At 41.3% G+C, this 24,742-nt stretch overlaps 1 protein-coding gene across 6 annotated transcripts in view; it reads right to left on the reverse strand.

Annotated features, from left to right (window-relative positions):
- Positions 1 to 2,599: 2,599 nt before the first annotated feature.
- Positions 2,600 to 24,742, reverse strand: part of REPS2 (RALBP1 associated Eps domain containing 2) — a 233,760-nt gene continuing 211,617 nt past the window's right edge. For all 6 annotated transcript variants that reach the window (XM_027095715.1, XM_027095714.1, XM_027095710.1 and 3 more), the window contains one exon: positions 2,600 to 8,121. In XM_027095715.1, coding sequence (XP_026951516.1) covers positions 8,053 to 8,121 — 69 coding nt within the window. In that variant the 3' untranslated portion in view covers positions 2,600 to 8,052. The remainder of the gene's footprint in view (positions 8,122 to 24,742) is intronic.

Raw genomic sequence — 24,742 nt, forward strand, 5'->3', positions numbered from 1 at the left:
CCAGAACACCTTATATTTACAAAGCAATACGGAAGGGCTCTCTGAAGTTGCATTTAGCCATTGAGATGCTATACTTGGAGCATTTCCCCTCCAGGCTCAGGGATTTTTCAAAATTGTTAAATAAACTCAACTGAGAATCCTTATTCAAATGGAATTGGATATTTCAGCTTCATTTCTAAACTCTTCATTTCTGTACTTTGATAAGCCTTCTCACCAAAGAAAAGGGGGAGAGGGGGACCTTGCACCTCTCGGTCACCTCAGAGCCCCTGATATCTCCCCCTGCCCCCAAAGAAAGAGTTGAGGATGGATAAAGTCTCATGTCATCTGGTAGGACTCCTGCCTACCAGGGCTTACGCCCTTGTGTTCTGGGCTTTGCCCCTTTGTCCAAACGCATGCCAGAAATGTAACAGATCAAACTAGCGGGCTTGGTTCATGCCATAAACACTAGTTTACAAGCTTCCAGTGAAGCATTTCAGCAGGAGGTTGGGGAAAAAAAATTGGGAGAACACAAACCACTCCTTGAATATCAGTGAAGTGACATCATTCACTGTGCTTAAATCTCAAAGCGGGCTGCAACGGCTGGTGCTTTACGCCTTCCTGGGACATGCAAGGCCTTCTCTTCTGGCCTTGTGCCTGACTCTGGCCACTTCCTCCCCTCATTCCGTCCAGAGGAGACTCTTTTGCAGTTCCCAGAAGGTGGCACGCTCTTTTCCAGCCTTGCCTTAGCACACACAGCTCCCTCTTCCTGGAACACCCTCTTTTTCTTGCTTAACGCTCCCTCTTCTAAGACTTCCATGAAGCCTTCCTGGATTGCCACAGTCTGAATTAGATGCCCCTCCTGTGTGTTCTCAGAGCCACCTGGCTTTGTGCCTTCTGGCGGATGCTGTGTTCACCGCCACTTACTCCTCCTGAGCTCACAGCTAGACTACATGTCCCAGTCACCCTTGCAGTTAACTCCTGTCACATGACCGAGCTCCAGGAAATGAAATATGCATAGAAGTGATGTGTGAAGAGAAATTGTGTCCTCTCTACAGTTCTCTGTTTCTTCCACACACTGGCGAAAAGGAGAAAACTCTCTAGCCCTAGAGGAAGACGGAAGCACACATAGAAGGGGTCTGGGTCCCTACATAACCACAAAGAAAAATGGCACGACTATGAACATCCACTCTGGACTATACATTGAATGAGAAACTTTCATTGCGTCAAGCCACTGAACTCTCAGGGCTCTTCGTTATAGACAGCAGTTAGCTGGCACTGACTAATACATCATAGCGCCTACCCCGCACTGCCTTGCAAGTCATCTGGTCTCTGTGAGTTCCTTGAGGGAAGGGACTCTGTCCTATAGGTCTCATCTCGAGCTCTTAACATAGTGTTTGATACAGAGTAGGGCCACAGTAAATATCTGTGGAAGGAAGGTCAGGAGAGGGAACAAACTTATGAATGGACACTGTAGCACAGCAGAAAGTCGGCCCTGGGAACATTTTTACCCTTTGCTCAGAATTAGCTGAGACCCTAGATAAGTCACCTTTGCCTCTCTGCACCAGTGTCCCCGACTGTAAAATGTGGTTAGCAAGATCAGTAGTTCAATTTTAGTGAGCAATCACTGTCCCCTAGAGGGCTCGTTAACAGGAAGATTGCCGGGCTCATTCCCAGGGTTCCTAATTCAGTTGGTCTGGGGTGGGTCCCAAGAATTTGCATTTCGAGTTAAGTTCCCTGATGATGGTCTGGGGACCAGACTTGGGAACCACTTGCCTAGATGATCTCAGATCCCTGGGAACGGTCAGGGCCTGGTGGTCTCCAGTGCTCAAGCTTATAAGCCAAATCATGCATGATTCTTCCAGAGTTAGTTTGGCATTTGGAACCACTAGGTTGGAAATATCCTATGTGTGGCCAATTTGCATTCACAGTACGGAATAAAACTCCTACCTGATAGGAGACTGGTGGCTCCTCAAATTACCCAAGTGTTAAAGATAAGAAACTGCAACTGGGGTGCCAGGTTATCTGGTGGGGATTTAAAACCAACCCTTCCTGATCCCTCCCCTTCCCTTGCACGCTAGGTAAGGGCATTATGATGGAAACATTTCTGAGCACAAAGAATGCCAAGAAGAGGGCTTCCCCGGTGGCGCAGTGGTTAAGAGTCCGCCTGCCGATGCAGGGCACACGGGTTCGTGCCCCGGTCCGGGAAGATCCCACGTGCCGCGGAGCGGCTGGGCCCGTGAGCCATGGCCACTGAGCCTGCGCGTCCGGAGCCTGTGCTCCGCAACGGGAGAGGCCACAACAGTGAGAGGCCCGCGTACCGCAAAAAAGAATGTCAAGAAGATGAGGCAAAAAACTTGACCCTAGATTAATCCAAGTTTTCAGTTCGGTGGAACTTTAAAATGCACTGTGAGCTGGCCATGATACCCCATGAATGCCGAGTGTCAAGTGTGCACAGATATTTAAGGACCCAGCTCAGATCACCAGGAGGTGAAAATAACCAGATCTCAGACTTTGATTTAACTGGGAAGACCTCCAACTCCTTTTCACGTCACTTGCATTAAATACACGAGACCAAATGCGGACCACAATATACTGACTGACGCTAAGACTCCACCAGAGCCACGCTTCGTTATCAGACATTTATTTTTTCACATAGCACCCCAGTTTCACAGCATGTACATTCTCCAGAGTTGGAGATTCTCAACCTACTATGTTCTCCACAGACTTTCCAACAAGTGTGAAAGAGAGGCAGTAAGGTTAGCTTGAGTCGACAAGTCACAATCCAAATATAGGACACCCTGTGTTTATTTATATTTAAGATCAATGTACATACAGTTCCCAATGCTTAGCACACGAATGAGACTCTGGCTGAGTAAAATACTAACACAACTTGTTAGCACATTATCATGAAAAGACAGAAGGCATCAAATATATACTTTGCTGTTCCTCATTTTACTGTTCAATGTAACTGTAGTGAAAAAATATACATTTTTACTTTCGAGGTTAAAATAGACCATCAACTCATTATCTCTCCAGGCCCACGGCTACAAGGAGTAAAAGGGCTCTTCCCACCTCTGGCTCACTTGAACACTGGATTTGTGCTGAAGACAAAAAGAATGGCTAAAGGTAAGGGTACACCCCAGCTCCCAGGCTGGCTGCAGCTGAAGCCCTCACACAAGTTACCTTAAAACAAAATAAAACCAACACAACTCAGTGGATCCAGTCTCCATACAAGGCGGTCCCTGCGCCACCTGTCCCATTCCCAGGTCAGGGCTCCCTGAAGGAGCTTTAGGGTCCAGTCCTGATGTCTGACATAGTGCTTTAGGACAGAACTGGGACCAGAAGTTTCCCTACTGCAGCCCTCAAACTCCAGTTCTGGCCTGCTTAAGTTCCAGTGTCCTCCGGTCTTCAGAATCATAAACCACTTGCTCCAACCTCCCACAGTCCTGAACTTAGCTTAGAGCAGGGCAGTAGAACCCCCAAAACGCAAAAACTAAACACTCCTCAAGTGCTGAGAGCAGAGCAAGACTTCTGTCACTAGAACAAATCCTGTCGATTGAAACGCTGTAATGCCTTTCGGAAAAGGTTCCTTTATCAATCATATGCGTCAGTAAATGTAGAAAATAACGAGACAAGCCTAAAAGTGACCGTGCACCTGGGATGTCTCCCCACATTCACAGACTGGCTGTTTCAGGGAACACTTACTAAGGCAACCTCTGAAAGTCTATTTTGGGGAGAATCAGTTGGTATTGCTCTTCATGTCTGCCCCTCTTGGTCTGCTGTTCTTACAGTTGCTCTTGGGAGGGTCACATAACCAGCTACATTTCTCACTGCAAACAGCAAAGCGGGGAGGCTCCTAGAGTAAGACTCTCATGAACTGCCATGGATGACTAATCTGTGGCCGTTGGTGGGCAGCCTCCCTTAGCCTGGGCTGAAGGGGAAGCAGAATATGCCACTTCAGGACTGCAAAAGCCCACATCCCCCCACCTCTCACTAGGAATTTGAACCACACTGAGGCAAAAATCTGTAACAAAGCACCCATAACTAAAGTGTAAATTCAAGCGATCCTTTGAAATCAGTTTCAAAAGAGTACACTTGAAACAGAGTAAACCAGTCGGAAAGAGAAACCAAAGTTACTAGCATGTTCTCTTTAACTAGAGAAGAAAAAGACCTCTCAACAGAGATTTCATTTTGTTCACATTCATAATGTTCAAACCACAACCTACTGAGCCCTACTTCTCAGCAATATGGGAAGATCTGGGTGCTATGATATCTGTAATTCTTTTTCTTTAATATTTTACAAACCAAATTCCCTTAGTGATATCTTGTCAGGAGGTGTGATTCTAGCCTGTGCTGAACAAATGTTTTTAGCTCTAAGGTGTTGTAATGAAACTGAGATCTTTCCAACTACTACATTTGCAAATGGCTGTCTTAATTTCAAGGAAAACATCCATTCCAGATTCTTTTCTTATTGATATTCTAAGAGCACATCTATCATTACCATGGTTGTGAGCTCATCTAAGAAATGGACAAATATCATTTAGAAACAGACTAGAATCAAGTCACATGAAGAGAAGAATGTTTCATGATAGTTCAGACGCTACTAGGAAATCAAAGAAAAATCCATGTTTTTGATTACTCACCCTAAACTGTACTGAAACTGAACATTTGCAACCCAAGTAACCCAAGATATATTGAAGAAAACTATAACTTACTACATATTGAGTTCATTTCAATCACAGTAGTCTATTTTAAAAACAAACTCCCATAAGGAATACAGGAATGGAATCTATTCAAAGCAACAGCTGTCAAAAGTTCTGCCAAGAAACTCAGGGTAATTTACTGCATCATGAAAGATGAGGTGTTCTGAAGAACAAATACTTCAATCATATTCCTTCTCTTCAGATTTTAGTTTTTGCTTCAATCCAAGAGAATTATCTAGATCTAAAGCTCACTAAGACCTGTTTTCATATTTTAAGACTGATAAATTAAGTAAATAAAATTCAACATGGTACATAGAAAAAAACCCTTCTAATCTATTTTTAGTAATGCTAGTGGCGAGAGGACTCGACTGAGAATCCAGAAAATCCCAACTCTGCCACCAGCTCCCTCCTTCTATGGATTCTTGGACTAGGAACTGTGGTTTCTTAGGGCCTTGGTCTCCCCACAAGCAAATGCAGGATATGGGAAGGGGTCCTCTCATCTCTGACATCCTACTGTGCAATGAGAAGAAAATGGGCACAGCTCCCAGCTAAGTTGCCTCCTTCTCCTAACCAGACCCAAAGCACTTCTCTAATATTTATAAAGCAGTCAGATCCCTCCAACTAAGGCAAATGTCTGCCTTGATTCCAACACACTCCCCAATTCCAGAAATCTACCTTTTGGGTTTGCTTCATGGCTGCTGGATAGGGAGGTGGCCAAAGCAATAAGCCACTACCAGAGACACTGAGGTACCCAATAAGCTGGTGATCTACTCCTACCGTGTTTTCACCCTTGGGACTATGGGACTCCCATGGAGGAAGACCACTTAACAATAAGGTTATTAAACCCCCGTGGATGGGGGCAACATCAACATTCTGCCCAGAGACTTCTGCTCAACAAGGTCTTACGCTTGAGTAGTTTTATAGAAGAGGTATAATGGTGATATCAACAACCCAGCCTTCCTATAAATCATATTAAAGGCACACAGAAACATTATCAGGAGTTATAATCCTAAATTAAATAAAAGTATACATCCTACGAAAATAGAGAAAGAGAGGATGAGCGCTAGTTAGGTAATATCAGGTTCTGTGTGTGTGTCGGGGGGGTGTAATTGTTTTTTTAAAAATCCACTTCTAGGCAACTAAGAAACTGTGGTCACTCTTCAGTCAAGAAGGTGGGGTGGAGATATTATTGGTGTGGGCTTTAATGCAATGCCTGTGTTAAATTACTGGTTAGACTGTGCAATGCATGAGGCTTCGATTGTCCAATGCAAGTTTTTTCATTTAATGAAATCCAAGCTAACTAAACAAAACCCCAACCTCCGAATTTGGCTCACTCTGGCCTTGGCTTGATGGGAGAAAAACATGTCAATATTTTAAAAATGCATAACATAGACTAACATTCTTTAGTTTATATGTCTGCTTAATGGATATGAAGTGCTATCTGGAGTGTGTGCATATGTCCTGGAAGACTATGAGATGAAGTGCATATGCTAGTCTTTCCTGGATTGAATGGAACAAAAGGCAAACATGATAATGAAACGTCTGTGACAAGGACACTGTTGATAAAATGTGTTGCAGCCCCCAGATCTCAGAACAAGTGAAAAGAGGTTACCTAAAAAATGTGCACTCACCCATTCATAATCTTAGGAAGGGTTTAAACTGACTCCGAACCCCTCCCACAGGGACACAAAAGGCAGCCAAAAGGGAAGGAAAGGGGGACTAGAGAAATAGTTCAAGTCCCGTGATTTTCAAAATCCGAGCAATTCAGAATCCTTTAATATGCACAGAACAGAATCAACAATTTGGTTTGTTTTGGAAAAGCATCATCGTTCGAGCGTTTCTCTTCTGTCATTAAGCTATTGATAAAGCTTAATGGAGTAAGAAAGCATTAAAACAAAAGCCTACTTCTTCTAAAAGCTGTCAACTCTATTGAAATCAAAGGCTTAGTCCCGCGAACCGCAAACCTATCCTAAACCACTTCAGAAAGGACCCTAGCACACCCCACCCCGCTATCCTAAGAATCGGTAAATTGGCAAAATGCACAAGAGACCGCATGTCTTGCCATCCGTCTCCCGAAGTGATGTTAAAGCTGGCGAGGCCGGACACCTGGGAGGGCCGATCAATTCCCACTTTCAACTTGAGCTTACAGGAGAAGCATAGGCTGTGTAAATTTCTATGGAGTACTGGCTCCTGCAATTTGAGCTTACTGTTTTACATCACTTACACTGGAGTCGGTTGGGCGCCTCTGAACTGCACATAAACCAACCCCTCCCCAAGGGTACACTTCACAGAGAACAAAATAGTCATATATCCAGTGTGAGGATCGGCTTTCTTTCATTATTTCTTCATACCCAATACACTCACGATCCGGGTTAAAATAACAAAGACAAAAATAACTACCAGAGATTGTTGCGTTACTGGTAACAACCATTGCCCCTTCTTCCCTAGTTTGAACACCTGGGTTCAAACAACAAATATTTATCAGTCCAAACAGTCTCATCAGCCGTTCACATTTGATGGGTGGTTTCCAAATTCATGCATTTACAGATATGTTAACCCGTGCAGGATAAAAGTAGAGACCTGGCAACTATTTATTTAATTTGATCGGGCAAGGCAGCTCAGGCAGATTTCTCTTGCCCAAAAATCTACATGAAAGGGCTGAGTTGTCTGGGTTGACGGCTTAGCTGGGCCAAGTTAAATAGATCATGGACAAAACTACTACTTTACAGAGGTGTAAAGACTGAATAAGTCTTTGCCATTCAATAGAAAACAATAGTCATGTATTATTTATAGCTAGATATAATATCAAGATGGCACTAGAGAAGCAATTTTTGGCATGTAGTGGTGGAGGGCACGGAGCCAGTCTAAAGCTAATGCTTTTGTTTTCTTCTCCTTTTTGTTTGTATTATCATCATGCCAAAGACTATCCAGTTGGAATCACAATTATTCAGGAAACCAATCTACTGTATATGATATACATACGAAAATAAAACAAGCATCCTGAAGGTACTGGATTACAAGGTTTTGTACAAGTCATAAATTCTTGAAATAAGTAATGCTCTAAATTGTTTTTATTTGCTAGAAGATTGGTTTTGGGTAAGGAGCAACATCTAACACCTTGAGGAAGTACTTAAGAATGGGAGGTAAATCCCACTGATAGTTACAATTTCAAGTGTGATAATCAGTTGTATTTTTTCCACCACAGTAAAACGTACACGTGAAGCACAAAAGAAAAGGTGATATGGATTATATTCCGCCGCTAAGAGCTTTTGACACAGTCTCAGACATCTATGACAAGTAGCTGCGTTGAAACATTCAAAGGAAAGATCTTGGCAGGAAAGGTCACCCACTGCTACTTGAATCTTGGGGGTCACAACACAGTGACTGGACGAAGTTGTTCCAGTTGGTTTTCCAATGCAATCCGTTCTTGATGAACCTCCTGAGTTGTACAAAACAAAGAGAAGAGAGGGGTCATTTCCTGGGTTCATCCCTACTTCATCAGATACTGAAAAGAAACTTATGACTGGACCCACAAGCATTTAGGTGCCACATGACTCAAGGACAAGTGGACTGGGAGGCATCATATTTAAAGCTGGTGACCGGACACAGGAGGCTTCACAATTTGCAGTCTCTCGATTCCTTTCTTAAGATGATGAAATGAAACTGATTGACCAACCCTCCCCACCCCCCACACCTAAATCTCACCCTCAGTTTTAACAGCGGCTGGCACAGAATGATGTTAAAAATTTTAAAAAAATGATTGGAAGGGAGCAGAAAAGCAAAAGCAGACTCCTAATACTGAGAGGCGAGCCATCAGGACTACATCTCTAGTTGCAATCTCTTGTTTCCACTCCAGCACCATACTGGATTAGGACTGAGGGATGAGAAAGGGCACTGGTCGTCCTTCCACCAAAGTGTCATCCAGGTTCCTGCATAAGTTATGGCTGAAGGTGTGACTTCTTGGCTAAAGGTAGAAAACAGGATCCACAATCTGCTATTTGGGAATTCAAACTTTGAGCCCTAAAACAGACCTACTGGCAGGGAGAGATGGGGACACGTAAAGGCACTCTGAAGTAGAATCAGTCAAGGTGGGAAGGAATTCTGTATAAAGGCTCAATTCTGGGCTTCCCTGGCGGCGCAGTGGTTGAGAGTCCGCCTGCCGATGCAGGGGACACGGGTTTGTGCCCCGGTCCGGGAAGATCCCACATGCCGCGGAGCGGCTGGGCCCGTGAGCCACGGCCGCTGAGCCTGCGTGTCCGGTGCCTGTGCTCCGCAACGGGAGAGGCCACAACAGTGAGAGGCCTGCGTACCACACAAAAAAAACAAAACAAAACAAAAAAAACAATAAAGGCTCAATTCTGAGACGTCCCAGAAGAAACAACATGCTAATAGTAGCGTAGAACTCAACAAACATTTATTCACCCACCCTCCTACCTACCATCCAACAGTCTTTGAGTATCTATCTACTATGGGCCCGATTCTGCTCTGGGTGTGATGATACCACCAAGGAACAAGATAGATCAAACCAATGCCCTCACAGGGCTCATACTCAAATGGCTAGAGAAAAACAAGAAAGTCAAAAGAAAAAAAAAATGAGATACTTTCAGAAGGAAATAAATAAGATGATGTAATAGAGAGTAACGTGGGGGATCTGGGAGAAAGGTGGACAGGGTGGCCCGGGAAGGCTTCTCAAAGCGGATGCTACTGAGCAGAGACTTGAATGAAGTGAGAGGTGAGCCACGTGAAGATACAGGCGAAGCATATTCAGGGAGATAAAATGGCAACCGCTAAGGCCCCAAAGGAGGGAACAAGCTTAGTGTATTTGATGAACCAAAAGGCCTGTGTGACCAGAGCAGAGGAGACAATTAAGACCTTGGCAGGAGCTAAAGTCAAAGAGTTAGGCAGGCACCTTGTGGACAGAATAAGGAGTGTGGATGGATTCAATAAGGATTCAAAGTGTATGGCAACGAGGACGTTGAATCAGGAAAGGCATTCGGCCTAACTTAGAATTCAGAATTTTCACTCTGGCTACTACCTAGACAATGGATTGTAGCAGGACAAGAGTGGAAGCAGGGAGCAGTTGGGAGGTTACTGCATGGAACCAGGTGAGAAATGAAAATGGCTTAGATCAGGTAGCAGCCATAAAGACAGAGAGAAGGAGATGGATTCTGGACATAATTTAAATCTAGAACTAATAGGAGATGTTGATGAAGGTGATATAGGAAAGAAGGAAAGGAATTTGGGATTGAGCAAGTGGGCGGCTGGTAGTGTGGTATTAATTGAGAACAAGAAGATTGGATGAGAAATGGGCATTTCAAGGAGAGGGTTGGGAATGAAGCATCTGAGATGTGTATCAGATATATTACGAGAAAAGTTGAATATGCAGTTGTAAATACATGTCTAGAGCTTAGAAGAAAGAGAAATAGGGCTTGAGGCATAAATTTATGAGGTTGGATAGCCTTCAAAGCCATAGGATTATGTAACAACACCCAGCCAAATAATATATTGCGTTGGCCAAAAAGTTCGTTCTGTTTTTCCACAGCATCTTTCAGAAAAGCCCGAACTTTTTGGTCAACCCAATAGATGGAGGCTGCAGGTAAAGATAGAACTTAACATATGTACCAAACTCATTCCCTACTGCAACTCTACTAAAACAATTTTTTTAACTGGGGGGGTGTGCATGGTCATAGACACACAAGGACAGGGAAGACAAAAGGGAAGAGGTGATAACAATAAAATTGGTAAACTGGAAGGCAAACTGATGAATGCTGAATGAATTAGCAAATCCAGGAAAAATAAATGTGGGGATTCGCCTAGGTGCTGAATACGTCTCTTCCAGTTACGCATCATGGAACTGGAGAAAATAACCACAGGGTGGATTCGGGGATAAACTGAACCCACTGTGACAAGGACCTGAGCTACAACTCCACTGATCACCTGACCTCCGTAAGCTCCTACTCTTAACTGGTGGATCATAGTGATGTTTTGGGTCTCCTGGAATAAGTATCAGTTCAGAGCCTGTGTCCAGTAATCCCCCCTAAATCTGATGAGTCCCTTTTCCCCAGTGCACAGTCACACACTTTGGGAAGGGCTGGGAGAAAGATTAACAATATAAACTTTTGGCTGCAGAGTACGGTCCTTCCTAAAGGTGACTCAGAGGCCCCTTTATGCAAGGGTTCTGTATCTGTAAACTGACTTAGTCTGGGAACTGACTGAGAAGCCATGACTAGAGCTCTGCTTGATGATTCTTCAGACTTCTGTCCACTAGACCTAGAACTTTTTCACTTCTACAGATCGAGTAAAGAAAAGTGAACTGCAAGCTAAGCATGGGGATAAAACAAGAACCAATCCGATTTCACATAGAAGAATCCCTGAAAGACTCAAATTGGCAGCACCAGATACCTATGAAAGTGGGAGTGAAAGAGGGGAGGACGACTGGCTTAAATAAGTTTTGCTTGAAAGTCTGCTTCAGAAGTAATTAGATCCCCGAATCCTTCCTGCCACTATGGTAGAACACTCAAGGTTTATTTCTTTGAAAGGTAAAACAGATGGCCTCTGGATTAGCAATAGAGAGACACAATTAAGGACTAGAAATTGGACTGGAAATAGGGGGGTTAAATGAATGCCCTGAATGCTGAGAACCAGATCCCTCTCCTCCACCGAACCAGGTCTTCCGTCCATGCAGGAGACCACAAGAGTCTCCTCCCTGAGGACTCCAACCAGACCAAGAGGAAACAGCAAATGACACTGTCTTTGGGGGTTCCCCAACTCTATAGCTCAGCCAAACTGGGGGAGAATGAAGCTCAAAGTTGACAAGCCCCACAACAGGCCATGAACTTGCAATATGCATTCTCATCCTCCTCCTAAATATAAGCAGAGAAGGACCATCAGCTATTGAAGGAAAGTATCTAATTAGAAGTGTATACAACAACAAAAAAAGCAAGTATTGAGGAAGAAGAAAAACTACCATTAAGAGAAGATATTACAACACTGAAACAAGAATAGGATGCCATTGAAAAGAATCAGAGAACAACAACAAAAATGAACTCTTGGTTATTAAACACAGGAGATGTACAGTTTAAAAAATAAGTATGTCTCCACATATAGACAAAAGAAAAAAGAGAAAAGAAAGAAACTAGAAAAGAAAAATTAGAAAACCAAACTAAGAAGTCCAGAGTCTGAAAACTTTCAGGAAGGGAGAACAGAGAAAATGGGGGAAGGGAGGTCAATAAAATTCAAGAAAACTCCCAGAAGTGAGGAATATGGGCTTCCCAATTAAAAGGTCCTACCAAATGTAGAGACCAATGGATAATAGTGACCTACGCCAAAGCAAAGGTAGGGGCGGGGGAGGCAAAAGCAAACTGCAAAACAGAAACGAGGTCACATACAAAGATCCGTAAAACAGAACGAAGTGCGACACTTTACAAATTTTTTTATTATCATATATGGTAAAACTGACTTCTTTTCTTTTATTGTACAGTTCTACAAATGTTAACACATATAGATTTGTGACACCACCACCACAAAGAGGGTTCAATACAGTTCCAACAACCAAAAAGCTCCCTGGAACTACTCACTGATATACAAACCTTCACCTCATGCATAACCCTTGACAACCAGTGGTCTGTTTTCCAGCACTACAGTTTTGCCTTTTCAAAAATGTCAAATAAAAGGAATCACGCAGTACATAACCCTTTGACCCTGGCTTGTCTCACGTAGCATAACAACTTTCAGTTTCATTCAAACTGCTACGTGTATCATTCCTTTTGCCTGATGAGTACTATTTCATCATACTCCATTTATCCATTCATCCTTTGAAGGACATTTGAGTTTTTTTCACGTTTCCACTATCATATAAAACTGCTATGAACATTTGTGTACAGGTTTTTGAGTGAACATAAATTTTTCATTTCACTAGGGTAGATACCCAGGAGTGGAACTGCTGGGTCACAAGGTTAAATGTATATATAACTTCATAAGAAAATGCCCAACAGTTACTCAGAGTGGGGTATCATTTGGCATTCTCACCACCAATTCACGAGGGTTCCAGTTGCCAGCATTTGATGCTGTCACGATTTTCTGTTTTAGCAATTCTATCACTGTGCATACTGGTCTGTGATCATGGTTTCAATTTGCATTTGCCTAACGGCTAACAATGCTGAATATCTTCTCACATGTTTACTTGCCGTCCTTATATCCTCTTTGGTGAAGTGTCTGTTCACGTCCTTTGCCCATTTTTAAATTGAGTTGGTTGAGCTTTGAGAGTTCTTATTACTGAGTTCTTTATATAATCTGGACACTAGTCCTTTGTCAAATACGTGGGCTGCAAATATTTTCTCCTAGTCTGTAGCTTGTCTCTTAATTCTCTTGACAGTGTTTTTGGCAGAGTAAAAGTTTTAATTTTGATAAAGCCCAATTTATTGATTTTTTTTGTTATAGATTGTGCTTTTGGCATCATTTCTAACCCCAGGTCACAATAACTTTTTCCTACGTTTTCTTCTACAGGTTTTATACCTTTATGTTCTACATTTGCATCTATGATCCACTTCAAGTTAATCTTTGCATCAGGAGTGAGGTCTTCGATCAAGGTTCATTTTTTTACAGATGGATGACCAACTGCTACAAAACAATTTCTTGAAAAGACCATCCTTTCCTCAATGAATTGATTTTGTACCTTTGTCAAAGATCGAATGCCTATATTCACGTGGTCTACTTCAGGACTCCCAATCCCTCTCCACTGATCTATCATCAATCCCACACTGTCTTGATTACTGGAGCTTGATACTAAAAGTGATTCCTCTACCTTCGTTCTTCTTTTGCAAATTTGTTTTAGCTATTCTAGTTCCTTGGCCCTTATATATAAATTACAGGATAGGCTGGTCTATATCTACAAAATATCCTGTTGGGATTTTGATGATTGGTTGCAATGAATCTCTAGATCACTTTGGAGGAAAAAAGTATCACTACTATGTTGAGTCTTTCAATCCACAAACAGCATATGTCTCTCCCTTTATTTAGGTCTTCTTGGATTTCTTTTAGCACCATTTTGTAGTTTTCAGTATACAGATCCTGTGTTTTACGATGAATTTATACTTAAGTATTTCATTTGGGGGAGGGGGCGAGCTATTATGAATGGTACTGTTTTTCAAATTGCTGTGATCAGTTGTTCATTGCTTGTATATAGGAATATAATTGCTTTCTGTATGACCTTATATTCTGTGACCTTCATAAACTCAATTAGAAAATGAAATTTTAAGAAACAGTTCAATTTGCAATAGTGTCGCCAAAAACAAGGGAACAAATTTAACAAAAGACACATAATACTTACACACTCAGAACCACTGAGAGGAGTGTTTTCTAAAATCTAAACAATTAGAGAGAGAATCTTGAAAAATTTATACGACCTGATTTCAAGACTTACAGAAATCAAGACCGCGTAGTACCAATATAAAGATCAACAAATAGGGGCCAGACTGAAGCTGGAATGGGCCCAGTGTGAGGCATCAGGTGAATAAATTTTCTTTTAAGGCCGAAAAGCGAATTAACCTTACGCAAGATAACCATGAATTACAGCAGCCACAGCAAGAACTTCTAACCCAGATAAGCTTTTCCATTTACAAGGTGCCCTAGAAAAAAAAGGGTTCTCGGCCAAGCACTCACTAAAAAAAGAAGAGGGCAAACTATTTTTCCACCTCTTCACGAGCTTCTGGTGGCCAGGATAAGACCAGGTGGGACATCCCACTCGCTCCAGAGCCTGCAGAATCCTGGGGAAAACTGGCAGAAGAAAGCAAAGGCTGTGTGGCTGACAGGGGCTTGGTGCTCCAGCCAGGTGTCAGGCCTGTGCCTCTGAGGTGGGAGAGACGAGTTCAGGACACTGGTCCACCAGAGACCTCCTGGCTCCATGTAGTATCAAACAGCAAAAGCTCTCCCAGAGATCTCCATCTCAACGCTAAGACCCAGGTCCACTCAATGACCAGCAAGCTACGGTGTTGGACACCCTATGCCAAACAACTAGCAAGACAGGAACACAACCCCACCCATTAGCAGAGAGGCTGCCTAAATTCATAGAGGTCACAGACGCCCCAAAACACACCAATGATGTGGTCCTGCCCACCAGAAAGACAAAATGCAGCCTCAGCCACCAGAACACAGGCACTAGTCGTCTCCACCAGGAAGCCTACACACCCCACTGAACCAACCTTAGCCACACGGGGCAGATACCAAAAACACCAGGAACTACAAACCTACAGCCTGCGAAAAGGAGACCCCAAATACAGTAAGTTAATCAAAATGAGAAGACAGAAAAACACACAGCAGATGAAGGAGCAAGGTAAAAACCCACCAGAGCAAACGAATGAAGAGGAAATAGGCAGTGTACCTGAAAAAGAACTCAGAGTAATGATAGTAAAGATGATCCAAAATCTTGGAAATAGAATGGAGAAAATACAAGAAACGTTTAACAAGGACCTAGAAGAACTTAAGAGCAAACAAACAATGATGAACAACACAATAAATGAAATTAAAAATTCTCTAGAAGGAATCAATAGCAGAATAACTGAGGCAGAAGGACAGATAAATGACCTGGAAGATAAAAGAGTGGAAATAACTACTGCAGAGCAGGACAAAGAAAAAAGAATGAAAAGAATTGAGGATAGTCTCAGAGACCTCTGGGACAACATGAGACTCACCAACATTTGAATTACAGGGGTCCTAGAAGAAGAAGAGAAAAAGAAAGGGACTGAGAAAATATTTGAAGATATTATAATTGAAATCTTCCCTAAGATGGGAAAGGAAATAGTCAATCAAGTCCAGGAAGCACAGAGAGTTCCATACAGGATAAACCCAAGGAGAAACACGCCAAGACACATATTAATCAAACTATCAAAAATTAAATACACAGAAAGAATATTAAAAGCAGCAAGGGAAAAACAACAAATAACATACAAGGGAATCCCCATAAGGTTAACGGCTGATCTTTCAGCAGAAACTCTGCAAGCCAGAAGTGACTGGCAGGACATATTTAAAGTGATGAAAGGGAAAAACCTACAACCAAGATTATTCTACCCAGCAAGGTTCTCATTCAGATTCCATGGAGAAATTAAAACCTTTACAGAAAAGCAAAAGCTAAGAGAATTCAGCACCACCAAACCAGTTTTACAACAAATGCTAAAGGAACTTCTCTAGCCAGGAAACACAAGAGAAGGAAAAGACCTACAATAACTAACCAAAAACAATTAAGAAAATCGTAATAGGAACATACATACCAATAATTACCTTAAATGTAAATCGATTCAATGCTCCAACCAAAAGACATAGACTGGCTGAATGGATACAAAAACAAGACCAGTATATATGCTGTCTACAAGAGACCCACTTCAGACCTAGGGACACATACAGACTGAAAGTGAGGGGATGGAAAAAGATATTCCATGCAAATAGAAATAAAAAGAAAACTGGAGTAGCAATACTCATATCAGAAAAAACAGACTTTAAAATAAAGACTATTACAAGAGACAAAGAAGGACATTACATAATGACCAAGGGATCAATCCAAGAAGAAGATATAACAATTGTAAATACTTATGTACCCAACATAGGAGCACCTCAATATATAAGGCAAATGCTAACAGCCATAAAAGGGGAAATCGACAGTAACACAATCATAGTCGGGACTTTAACACCCCACTTTCACCAATGGACGGATCATCCAAAATGAAAATAAACACAGCAACACAAGCTTTAAATGATACATTAAACAACATGGACTTAATGGATATTTATAGGACAATCCATCCCAAAACAACAGAATACACTTTCTTCTCAAGTGCTCATGGAACATTCTCCAGGATAGATCATATCTTGGGTCACAAATCAAGCCCTGGTAAATTTAAGAAAACTGAAATCCTATCAAGTATCTTTTCTGACCACAATGCTATGAGACTAGATATCAATTATGGAAAAAATCTGTAAAAAAATACAAACACACGGAGGCTAAACAATACACTGCTAAATAACCAAGAGATCACTGAAGAAATCAGAGAGGAAATCACAAAATACCTAGAGACAAATGACGATGAGAACATGACGACCCAACACCTGTGGGATGCAGCAAAAGCAGTTCTGAGGGAAGTTTATAGCTATACAAGCCTACCTCAAGAAACAACAAACATCTCAAATAAACAATCTAACCTTACACCTAAAAGAACTAGAAAAAGAAGAGCAAACAAAACCCAAAGTTAGTAGAAGGAAAGAAATCATAAAGATCAGAGCAGAAATAAATGAATCAGAAACAAAGAAAACAATAGCAAAGCTCAAAAAAAGTAAAAGCTGGTTCTTTGAGAAGATAAACAAAACTGATAAACCATTAGCCACACTCATCAAGAAAAAGAGGGAGAGGACTCAAATCAATAAAATTAGAAATGAAAAAGGAGAAGTTACAACAGACACCACAGAAATACAAAGCATCCTACGAGACTACTGCAAGCAACTCTATGCCAATAAAATGGTCAACCTGGAAAAATTGGACAAATTCTTAGAAAAGCACAACCTTCGGAGACTAAACCAGGAAGAAATAGAAAATATAAACAGAGCAATCACAAGCACTGAAGTTGAAACTGTGAGTAAAAATCTTCCAGCAAACAAAAGCCCAGGACCACATGGCTTCACAGGTGAATTCTATCAAACATCTAGAGAAGTGCTAAAACCTATCCTTCTCAAACTCTTCCAAAGTATAGCAGAGGGAGGAACACTCTCAAACTCACTCTACGAGGCCACCATCACCCTGATACCAAAACAAGACAAAGATGTCACAATGAAAGAAAACTACAGGCCAATATCACTGATGAACATAGATGCAAAAATCCTCAACAAAATACAAGCAAACAGAATCCAACAGCACATTAAAAGGATCATACACCATGATCAAGTGGGGTTTATCCCAGGAATGCAAGGATTCTTCAATATACACAAATCAATCAATGTGATACCCCATATTAACAAACTGAAGGATCAAAACCATACGATAATCTGAAGAGATGCCGGAAAAACTTCTGACAAAATTCAACACCCATTTATGATAAAAACCCTCCAGAAAGTAGGCATAGAGGGAACTTACCTCAACATAATAAAGGCCATATATGACAAACCCACAGCCAACATCGTTCTCAATGGTGAAAAACTGAAACCATTTCCTCTAAGATCAGGAACAAGACAAGGTTGCCCACTGTCACCACTATTATTCAACGTAGTTTTGGAAGTTTTAGCTACAGCAATCAGAGAAGGAAAAGAAATAAAAGGAATCCAAACTGGAACAGAAGAAGTAAAACTGTCACTGTTTGCAGATGGCATGACACTTATACATAAATTATCCTAAAGATGCTACTAGAAAACTACTAGAGCTAATCAATGAATCTGTTAAAGTCACAGGATACAAAATTAATACACAGAAATCTCTTGCATTCCTATACACTAATGATGAAAAATCTGAAAGAGAAATTAAGGAAACACTCCCCTTTACCAGTGCAACAAAAAGAATAAAACACCTAGGAATAAACCTACCTAAGGAGACAAAAGACCTGTATGCAGAAAACTACAAGACACTGATGAAAAGACATTAAAGATGATACAAACAGATGGAGAGATATACCATGTTCTCGGATTGGAAGAATCAACATTGTGAAAATGACTCTACTACCCAAATCAATCTACAGATTCAATGCAGTCCCTATCAAACTACCACTGGCATTTTTCACAGACCTAGAACAAAAAATTTCACAATTTGTATGGAAACACAAAAGACCCCGAATAGCCAAAGCAGTCTTGAGAAAGAAAAACGGAGCTGGAGGAATCAGGCTCCCAGACTTCAGACTATACTACAAAGCTACAGTAATCAAGACAGTATGGTACTGGCACAAAAACAGAAATATAGATCAATGGAACAGGATAGAAATCCCAGAGGTAAACCCATGCACATATGGTCACCTTATCTTTGATAAAGGAAGTAAGAATATACAATGGAGAAAAGACAGCCTCTTCAATAAGTGGTGCTGGGAAAACTGAACAGCTACACGTAGAAGAATGAAATTAGAACACTTCCTAACACCATACACAAAAATAAACTCAAAATGGATTAAAGACCTAAATGTAAGGCCAGAAACTATCAAACTCTTTGAGGAAAACATAGGCAGAACACTCTATGACATAAATCACAGCAAGGTCCTTTTTGACCCACCTCCTAGAGAAATGGAAATAAAAACAGAAATAAACAAATGGGACCTAATGAAACTTCAAAGCTTTTATACAGCAAAAGAAACTATAAACGAGACGAAAAGACAACCCTCAGAATGGGAGAAAATATTTGCAAATGAAGCAACTGACAAAGGATTAATCTCCAAAATTTACAAGCAGCTCATGCAGCTCAACATCAAAAAAGCAAACAATCCAATCCCAAAATGGGCAGAAGACCTAAATAGACATTCCTCCAAAGAAGATATACAGATTGCCAACAAACACATGAAAGGATGCTCAACATCACTAATCATTAGAGAAACGCAAATCAAAACTACAATGAGGGGCTTCCCTGGTGGCACAGTGGTTGAGGGTCCGCCTGCCGATGCAGGGGACACGGGTTCGTGCCCCGGTCCGGGAAGATCCCACGTGCCGCGGAGCGGCTGGGCCCGTGAGCCATGGCCGCTGAGCCTGCGCGTCCGGGGCCTGTTGCTCCGCAACAGGAGAGGCCACAGCAGTGAGAGGCCCGTGTACCGCAAAAACAAACAAACAAACAAAAATAAACTACAATGAGGTATCACCTCACACCAGTTAGAATGGCCATCATCAAAAAATCTACAAACAACAAATGCTGGAGAGGGTGTGGAGAAAAGGGAACCCTCTCGCACTGTTGGTGGGAATGTAAATTGATACAACCACTATGGAGAACAGTATGGAGGTTCCTTATTAAACTAAAAATAGAACTACCATACGACCCAGCAATTCCACTACTGGGCATATACCCTGAGAAAACCATAATTCAAAAAGAGTCACGTACCACAATGTTCATTGCAATTCTATTTACAGTAGTCAGGACATGGAAGCAACCTAAGTGTCCATCGACAGATGAATGGATAAAGAAGATGTGGCACATGTATACAATGGAATAGTACTCAGCCATAAAAAGAAATGAAACTGAGTTATTTGTAGTGAGGTGGATGGACCTAGAGACTGTCATGCAGAGTGAAGTAAGTCAGAAAGAGAAAAATAAATACCGTATGCTAACACATATATATAAAATCTAAAAAAAAAAAATGGTTCTGAAGAACCTAGAGGCAGGACAGGAATAAAGACTCAGACTTAGAGAATGGACTTGAGGATGCGGGGAGGGGGAAGGGTGAGCTGGGATGAAGTGAGAGAGTGGCATGGACTTACATATACTACCAAATGTAAAATAGATAGCTAGTGGGAAGCAGCCGCATAGCACAGGGAGATCAGCTCGGTGTTTTGTGACCACCTAGAGGGGTGGGATAGGGAGGGTGGGAGGGAGGTGCAAGAGGGAGGGGATATGGGGATATATATATATATATATATATGTATAGCTGATTCACTGTGTTATAAAGCAGAAACTGACACACCATTGTAAAGCAATTATACTCCAATAAAGATGTTAAAAAAAAGATCAACAAATAGGTTAATAGAGTGGAATAAGAACCCATAAATAAATCACACTTATACAGTCATTAGATTTTTGACAAAGGCACCAGAGTAATCCAAGGAGGAAAAGAAACTCTGTTCTTCAAATGGTTCTAGATTAATGATACTGGTATGGAAAAAAATGAACTTTGAACCTAATCTCACAGCATACAAAAAACTTAATTCAAAATGTATCATAGATATTGGTGCAGCCACTATGGAAAACACTATGGAGATTCATTTAAAAAATTAAAAAGAGGGCTTCCCTGGTGGCGCAGTGGTTGAGAGTCCGCCTGCCGATGCAGGGGACACGGGTTCGTGGCCCAGTCCGGGAAGATCCCACATGCCACGGAGCGGCTCGGTACGTGAGCCATGGCCACTGAGCCTGCGTGTCCGGAGCCTGTGCTCCACAATGGGAGAGGCCGCAACAGTGAGAGGCCCGTGTACCGCAAAAAAAGAAAAAAAAAAAAAATTAAAAATAGAACTACCAGGTGTGATGCCAGCGGCACGGCTGGGTAAGACATCCTTCATCCATATCCCCCTGCCAATAACAATTTGGCCTCTATTCACAGACAAAGTGCCTTTTTGGGAGCTTTGGGATCCAGCACCATACACCAAGGGACCCAGGAGGAGTCTCGTCCAGCCACGCATTGGGTAATAGGCACACAGACCTCAGTTCTGGCTCTGGACCCAGCAGGGGACCATGAAGCAGCTCTAGCCCCTCTCGGCCACAGTCCAAGAGACCCTGGAAAACACTGTTTTAGACAATCACCCACAGATGAAACAGCCTTTGTGGAAGTTCAAGTTTCAAGCAGAGAAGTTCCAGCACAATGCTAGAGAAAAATAATACAAGTCTAGATGCACTGCGGGGGGTAAGAAGAACTGTTTGACTACTCACATCACCTTCTCACAAAGCAGCACAGCTTAGGACTAAAAAAGATCTTGGCCTATGATTTCTCTCATGGGGGAAGGAAGAGCACATACGTGAGCACCCAGTTTCCCTGGCTGTGTGGGACACTGTCAAAGAGGCTCATTCCTGTCTCGCCCCATCCAGAGCACTGAATTGTGCACTGCATGACTGGGGGGTGGGGAGGGGGAAGAGGCTGGAGAGTGGCAAACAGGACTCTCAAAAGAGGATTAAAGGAACGTGGATCTTACTTAATGTGTCCAGGGACTCCATCAAGAAGCCCACCCATAAGCCCCTGGGGATCCTCCAACTGGCCATGGGGCACTCTCAGCACTCCATGGGACTTACACACACCACCAACTTGTGGCAAGCTTCCTGTTCACATTCCTGATGACAGCAGCATGACTGACTGAGCACATACAGAAAGCTTTGCTGGCCCAAATGTGTGGACCATGAGAGACCACAAATTTGAGCTGTAGTGCCATCTTTGGGAAACAAAAGGGAGGCTGTTAGCAGTTGGCCTGGTGTTGTGCAGGATCAGAATAAGGCATACAAGCTTAAGAATTCTGCCACAAGAAGGAACAAGAAATGTTGAGCAAGTGTACCCATAGAAGATCTGAGAAATTCTCAGAATCTCTAATAGGGCTGCTAGAAAGTATTTCTCTCCTGAAGGCAGTTAGTAAAGACTGGAGGATGTGACTGCTACTTCAAATGTGAAGACAGCAACACAAAACTTCAAGGAAACATGACGCCACCAAAGAATTACAACAATTTTCCAGTAACCAATCCCAAAGACATGGAGATCTATGATTTTCCCAATAAAGAATTTTAAATGGCTATTTTAAGGAAACTCAATGTGCTGCAAGAAAACACGGAAAGAGAAGTCAATTAATTCAGGAAAACTACACTACACGAATAAAATGAGAAGTTTAACAAAGAGATAGAAATCATAAAAAAGAACTACACAGGAATTCTGGAGCTGAAGAATGCAATGAATGCAATTAAAAATATAATACAGAACATCAACATCTGAATGGATCAAGCAGAATGAAAGAATCTGAGATAGAAGACAGGGATTTTGAAACTATCCAGTCAGAGAAGAACAAAGAAAAAAGAATTTAAAAGAATGAAGAAAGGTACGTGATCTATGGGATGTCATCAAAAGAAACAGTTTGTGAATTATGAGAGTTCCTGAAGTTGACGAGAGAGAGAAGAGGGCAGAAAGCTTATTTGAAGAAATAATGGCTGAGAACTTCCCAAATCTCGGGAGACATATGGATATCCAAGTTCATGAAGCTCACAGATCATTAAACAAACTCAACTTAAGAGTTCCTCTTGGGCTTCCCTGGTGGCACAGTGGCTAAGAATCCGCCTGCCAATGCAGGGGACACGGGTTCGAGCCCTGGTTCGGGAAGATCCCACATGCTGCGGAGCAGCTAAGCCCGTGCGCCACAACTACTGAGCCTGTGCTCTAGAGCCCATGCCCCACAACAAGAGAAGCCACCGCAATGAGAAGCCCGTGGGTACTGCAACGAAGAGTAGCCTCTGCTCGCCGAAACTAGAGAAAGCCTGCGTGCAGCAACGAAGACCCAATGCAGCCAAAAATAAATAAATAAAATAATAAATTTATTTTTTAAAAAAGAGTTCCTCTTTAAGACTCATTATAATAAATTTGTCAAAAATCAAAGACAAAGAGAAAAATCTTAAAAGCAGTAAGAGAAAAGAAGCTTGTAACTTAAAAGGGACCTCTCATAAGGCTATCAGTGGATTTCTCAGCAGGCACCCTTTGAGAGAGTGGGATGATAATCCAAAGTGCTAAAAGAAAAAGAAAAAAAACTGCCAATCAAGAATATGCTATTCAGCCAAGTTATCCTTAAGAAATGAAGGAGAGAGAAAGACTTTCCCAGGCAAACAGAAGCTGAGGGAGTTCATCACCACTAGACCTGCCTTACAAGAAATGTAGAAAGGAGTTCTTCAAGCTAAATGAAAGGACACTAATTAGTAACATGAAAACATACAATATACTGGGGTAAAGTTAAGTATATAGTCAAATTCAGAATACTCTAATACTGAATATGGTAGTGTGTTAACCACTTAAATCTAGTATAAAGGTTAAAGGAAAAGAATATTAAAAATAACTATAGCTACAATAACTTGTTAATGAATACAAAATATGAAAAGAAGTAAATGATGACATCAAAAACAAAAAGGGGGAAGTAAAAGGGTAGAGTTTTTATACACAGTCCAAGTTAAGTTGTTATCAGCATATAATACACTGTTATATCTACAAGATATTTTATGTAAGCCTCATGATAACAACAAAGCAAATACAAAAACCTAGAGTAGATTCACAAAAGATAAAGAGAAGACACTCAAAGCATACCTTTATGGAAAGTCATCAATTCACAAAGGCAGGCAGTAAGAGAGGAAGAAAAGAACAAGAGAACTACAAAATAGCCAGAAAATAGTAACATGGTATTCGTAAATCCTTATGTATCAATATTCACTTTAAATGTAAGTGAATTAAATTCTCCAGTCCAAAGGCATAGAGCAGCTGGATGGATTTAAAAAACAAGACTGAACTATATGCTGCCTACAGGAGACTCACTTCAGTTTTACAGTCACACATAAGAAAGAATGAAGGGATGAAAAAGATATTCCATGCAAGTAGATACCAAAAGAGAACAGGGTAGCTATTCTTTTACCAGACAAAATAGACTTCTGGCCAAAAACTACAACAAGAGACAAAGAATGTCATTATGTAATGTTAAAGGGATTAGTTCATAAAGAAAATATAACAATTGTAAATATACATGCAGGCAACATCAGAGCACCTAAATATATTAAGCAAATACTAAAAGATCTGAAGGAAGAAATAGACAACAATACAATAATAGTAGGGGACTTCAATACCTTACTTTCAACAGTGGGTATATCATCCAGACAGAAAATCAACAAGGAAATGTTGGACTTGAACTATACTTTATACCAAATGGAGCTAACAGACATATACAGAACATTCCAGCCAACAGAAGCGGAATACATATTCTTCTCAAGCGCACATGAAATACTCTTGAGGATATATCATATGATAGGTTACAAGATAAGTCTTAGCAGACTTAAGAATATCAAAATCATACCAAGTACCTTTTGCAACTGTAAAGTTATTAAACTAGAAATCAGTAACAGGAAGAAAACTAGAAAATTCAGAAATATGTGGAAATTAAACAAAACACTCCTGAACAACCAATGAGTCAAAGAAGAAGTCAAAAGGGGAATCAAAGAAATATCTTGAAACAAATAAAAATGGAAAGACAACATTCTAAAACAAATGGCCAACAGCTACATGAAAATGTGCTCAACATCACTAATCATCAGGGAAATGCAAGTCAAAACCACAATGAGATATCACCTCACACTTGTTAGAATAGCTATCACCAAAAAGATAAGAGATAAGTGTTGGCAAGGATGT

The sequence above is a fragment of the Aethalodelphis obliquidens genome, unplaced genomic scaffold, assembly GCF_003676395.1.
Source record: "Aethalodelphis obliquidens isolate GAN/ISIS:26980383/991018 unplaced genomic scaffold, ASM367639v1 scaffold94, whole genome shotgun sequence".
NCBI classification, from domain to species: Eukaryota; Metazoa; Chordata; class Mammalia; order Artiodactyla; family Delphinidae; genus Aethalodelphis; species Aethalodelphis obliquidens.